Genomic DNA, 5,170 nt, shown 5'->3' with positions numbered 1-5,170 from the left:
GGGGGGGCCTGGGAAGGAAATGTTTCTCCTATCCTCCATTTCACAGGCAGTCCAGAAGGCTCCGAACTGGGTCAGGGAACAAAAAGTTGTTGCACTTGGGACGATGAGCCCCATGAGGCAGGCGAATCTCAATCCTATTCTCGCCAAGGGCGCCCCAACCCAACCTTCTTGCCCTCCCCTACACAGACACTTAGCCTCCCCTAGTTACAACAGGGAACCGATAAGTCCAGAGGAGAAAAAAGAGAGAACCGAGCCACTTCGAACCTAGAATTCTCCCCCCACCAGCGCGGGGATGGGACTCCAGAGGTGGGAGACCGTACACGAGCTGAGAGGGGAAGTCCAAGGGGCTGGGGATCACTCACCGCGGTCCAGCCCTGGCGGCGGCTCCCAGCCTCGCACCATGGGCCGGGGGGAAGTGGGGGAGAGGGCAGGGGGCCTCCGAGTGGGAGTGGGGTTGCTGCCCGGTGCGGCCGCTCCGAGCCCACCCGAGCGATGGCCGAAACCGGGACAGCCCCCCCACGCACCGCCCCGGGAGCGCGCCGGTCTACCCAGCCCTGCTCGAGCAAGTTGGAGGCGGGGCGGATGGGTGGGGTGGGCGTCCAGAGGCGGTGCCAAGGTGGCCCGAGTCCTGATTGGTGGGCGCAGGCGGGCGGGCACGGGCGAAGTGCACTGGTCTGGCCATTGGCTGCGTGGGTCTCGGCTGAAGTCGGCTATTGGCTGCGTGGGCCTCAGCTGGGGTCATCTATTGGATGCGTGGAGGGAAGATGTCCCCTGGGGCCAAGCTGCGGTGCATGGTACCTCCCCCTACCCTCGACCTATGGGCGCTGGACCTTTGGAGTACACCGGGCCAGGATCCTTCCGAAATTCCCCAAGGAGGGACAGTGCACTTTGCCGAACTGTCTGGACCACCAACTCCCAATTTGTTTCCTTCTGAAGGAAGCCCTCCAGGAAGACCTTTTCAGTGCCTCCTCCCGAGCCATACACACTAGCTGCGCCTTTCCCAGCCGAAAGCCCAACCGCCACCAGCAGCGTCAGCAGTAACAAAGCGCCTAAAGCAACCGGGAACTTGTTCTTGAGATGGATCAGATGTCTTGCCACCCGGAAAGACGAGGACCTTAGGAGCCTGCGGGCGACTTAGGCCGTTCCCCGGGTCAAACTGGCACCAGACCGATGTTCCCAAAGATGAAGTGCTGGAGCAGTCAGTCACCTCACTGGGACCTACCAGACCCTCAGGCTCCCCTCCTTGCCCTAGAAAAGAGGACCCAGAGTTCTGCATAGTATTTGTTTTTCACTAGCTAGAAAGGGATGAAGACTGAGGTGGGAGAATGACTTGATTCCAAGAGTTCGAGGCCAGTCTGGGCAACATAGTGAGACCTTGCCTCAAAAAAAATTTTTTTTAACTTACAAAAAGAAAGGGATGACAATAAAACGGACTTCACCAAAGCAGTATCCCACACAGTATGAAGTTATAGGCCAAAAATTGTATTTTAGGATTCCCCATCTTCTGTGAGACAAAGTAACAAATGTAAGAAGCCAGGTTTGCTCAATTCTGCTTGGCAACATAATTTCACAAAGCCTCTGACTCTGAAGTCTCTGGGAAGACCCTTTGAAGACAAAACAGGATAGGGCACACAGTCAACCATGTCTCTTGCCTGAGTCACTACGTTCCTTAAAAGATAAACGGGCTGGGAGCGGTGGCTCACAAACCTAATCCCAATGCTTTGGGAGGTCAAAGAGGGAGGATTGCTTGAGGCCAGGATCCAAGACCAGCGAGGGCAACATAGCGAGTCCCTGTCTCTGCAGAAAAATTTAAAAATTAGCTGGATTTGGTGGCATGCACTTGTAGTCCCAGCTACTCAGGAGGCTGAAGCAGGAGGATCGTTTGAGCCCAGGAGTTGTAGGCTGTAGTGAGCTATGATTGCACCACTGCACTGCAGCCTAGGCAACAGAGTGACACCCTGTCTCTAAAAATTCATAATAATAATAATAATAATAATAATAATAAAAGATAAATAACCCTAGTCCTTGCCTTTTCCTGCACATAAGATGATGTCTAACGGGGTTTAAGGATGTTGCCTCTATAATCTATAACCAAATGTACTCTTAACTCAAACTTTTATGTGATTCTGCTTTAATGTAACTTGTGAGCAAATTTGAGGTAACTGCTGAGCACATACTGAACCCCCACTGCCTCCCAAAGTGCTGAGATTACAAGCATGAGCCACCACGCCCGACTGAACCTTTCTAAAGAGCTGCTTGCTTTTGGTCTATAGACCCGAGTCTATAATCCTCAGTAAGATTTCTGATTACAACTTTTCTCTAGTAAACATGCCTAAAACTTGGAAACGATCTTTTCTGAAGTGACTCTTCTGTTCTCATGCTGGTCTTTGAAAAAGTCTCTTCTTGCCTACTTAGGTAATGTAACACTGTATATATAATATAAAACATTTTCAGACTTTGTCCTGTATTCCTCACCACTCCCCCTCCTGACGTACCTCCAAGAAGCCATCATAATGTATTCTTCATTGCTGCATTCTAAGGTACAGAGCTATTTTAAGGTGGCCAGGCATCATATCTCTCCTGCAGAATTGAGCTCTATTTTCTGTTGCTGTCCCTGTATTTGCCCCTGCCTCCTCTCCTCCCTCATTTCACTTAGTAACAATCTCAACCTAATAGCCAGTCCCACATCCTTCAAACTGATATCTGGCAAAAAATATCATGGGGTAAACAATGGAAAGACATATAAATCAGCTTTAAGGTTAGACACTTTTGATCCTTTAGGGTTTGAAGCAAGGCTGGTGACTATACAAACCTTTTCATAAATCATGATTATCCGCAATGCCTTATTGGTTTGTACGTAATGAAGGGAAAAGTGAAACATTTTAGGCAGCAGCAGCAATTCTGTTACCTGTGGAGAGGTCATTCCCTTATAATCCAAACAATTAATGAGACTGCATTGACTGAGAGGAATTCATGCGTGTTTGACTAGAAAGCCAGGTAAGAACTGTCAGTGGGAACCAAATACCTGACCCTGGAGTGTTCAATGAGTCACTCTGGATGTCACTAATCATGGACTTGGAATTACAAAAGATGAATGGCCCAGTTACCTTTCTTGTCTCAGAAAGACACTGCCAAGAATCAGGAGTGGGGGACAGAATCGAAGACAGATTTAGGAATAAGGGGAATCCAAGGAAGGGAAAAGAAACTCTCCTGCCTCAGTTCTAGAATGCAGGCTGAAGCCTCCTCCTTCTATGTGGGCTTCTCCCTATAGCTTTGGATGGAATGGACTGGGCTGGGGAAGTGAAGGGAAGGGAGATGTCCAGGCTGACAAGGGCCCCACCTTTAGTAAGACAATAACCTCCCTCAACTCTTCCAGGGATCACTGCTAAAGAATGGGGACTCATGTCATCCTCACTGTAGAGATGTTAATGCTCCATCTCTAGTGAAAGCTTTCTTTCCCTTCGCATGAGTGAGACATTAGCAGAGCTGACCAGAGCCATATTTTACTCTATAGCAAGCTTGTTCAACATGTGGCCCAGGACAGCTCAGCTTTGAATGTGGCCCAATAAATATTCATATACTTTCTTAAAACATTTTGAGGTTTTTTGTGCGATTTTGTTGTTGTTATTGTTGTTCATCAGCTATCATTAGTGTTAGTGTATTTTATGTGAGGTACAAGACAATTCTTCTTCCAATGTGGCCCCAGGGAAGCAAAAAAATTGGACACCCCTATTCTATAGCTAAGGAATCTAAAGTTTCAGAGTCCTTCCCTGCACAGACTCACCCAAGGCATGGGAGGAGCCCCAGCAATGTGCTAACGCAATTGTAGGCTTTTGTAAAGTTTGACAAAATATATTTAAATGGTAATTGGTTAAGATTGAGGTCTCCTAGATGACAGGTTGACGGGGGCAGCAAACCACCATGGCCCATGTATACCTATGTAACAGACCTGGACGTTCTGCACATGTAACCCAGAACTTAAAGAAAAATTTAAAAAAAGAGAAATTTTTGAATCTTAATTTTTATTCTGCAATATGGATGTAGAAGTCAGTAGAAAAACCCAGCATATTAATAATTTCACATTTCTTGACTAACCTCAAACTTAAATGAGCTAAAGTTTACTGTAGTTTTTCCTCCTCTAGTTGCTTTCACACTTTTAAAGATAGTAACAAAAGTATTCCTTTGAGATATTTCTGGTGAGATGTATATCTTTACTGTTGGACTGTTTAACAAACAATTACGCCTAGAAATTATTTGAGTACATAAAGGTGTAAGAATGATACAATGGAATTTTGGGACTGGGGAGTGGGGGGGAAGAGTGGGAGGGGAGTGAGGGATAAAAGACTACACATTGGTTGCAGTGGACACTGCTCAGGTGATGGGTGCACAAGAATCTCAGAAATCACTACTAAAGAACTTATCCATGTAACCAAACACCACCTGTTCCCTAAAACCTATTGAAATAAAAAAAATTTTAAAGGCAAAAAAAAAAAAAAAAAGATTGAGGTCTTCTTCATTTATGATTTCACCTCTATCACATGTCTCCTTTTGTCAGGTGGCAATGGAAAAGCCATGGACATTTTGGTATTGGCAATGGGAGTTGGGAATACATTTTTTTTTTTTTTTTTTGAGTCAGTGTCTCGCTCTGTCCGCCAGGCCGAATGCATTGGTTCAACCATGGCACACTGCAGCCTTGACCTCCCCAGGCTCATGTGATCCTCCCACTTCAGCTTTCCAAGTAGCCAGGACTACAGGCACACCGCCACAGCTGGCTAATTTTTTGTATTTTTTTGTTGCCCAGATTGGTCTCAAACTCCTGAGCTCAAGCAATCTGCTCACCTTGGCTTCCTAAAGTCAAGCATGAGCCACATGCAGGCATGAGCCACAGTGCCGGGTGGCAATACATTTAGTGTGGGTTTAGTAGGTATACTTAAGTGATTTGCAGTTACTTCTGTGAATAAATTATCCCCATGTAGTTATAATGTTATGAACTGAACTACATCCCCCCAAAAATTCATGTTAAAGTCTTAACCCCTAGTATTTCAGAATGTAACCGTGTTTGGAGATAAGATCTTTAAAGAGGTAACTGTGTTAAAATGAGGTGGCTCAAGCCTGTAATCCCAGCACTTTGGGAGGCCGAGACGGGCGGATCACGAGGTCAGGAGATCGA

General features: G+C 46.6%; 1 protein-coding gene across 2 annotated transcripts in view; it reads right to left on the bottom strand.

The window, feature by feature from the left end:
• Positions 1 to 5,170, bottom strand: part of HOMEZ (homeobox and leucine zipper encoding) — a 26,941-nt gene that overhangs the window by 13,002 nt on the left and 8,769 nt on the right. Inside the window, exon 1 of one of the 2 annotated variants that reach the window (XM_011930850.1) lies at positions 363 to 563. The exons of the other annotated variant lie outside the window; for it this stretch is intronic. Within the exon in view, the coding sequence (XP_011786240.1) occupies positions 363 to 402 (40 nt within the window). The 5' untranslated portion in view covers positions 403 to 563. Of the gene's footprint in view, positions 1 to 362; positions 564 to 5,170 lie in introns of those variants that run through there. 2 annotated transcript variants of the gene reach the window in all.

This window comes from Colobus angolensis, unplaced genomic scaffold (assembly GCF_000951035.1).
Source record: "Colobus angolensis palliatus isolate OR3802 unplaced genomic scaffold, Cang.pa_1.0 Scaffold88, whole genome shotgun sequence".
NCBI classification, from domain to species: Eukaryota; Metazoa; Chordata; class Mammalia; order Primates; family Cercopithecidae; genus Colobus; species Colobus angolensis.
Note: the sequence above shows the minus strand (reverse complement) of the source record. Positions and strands in the feature narration are given on the sequence as shown.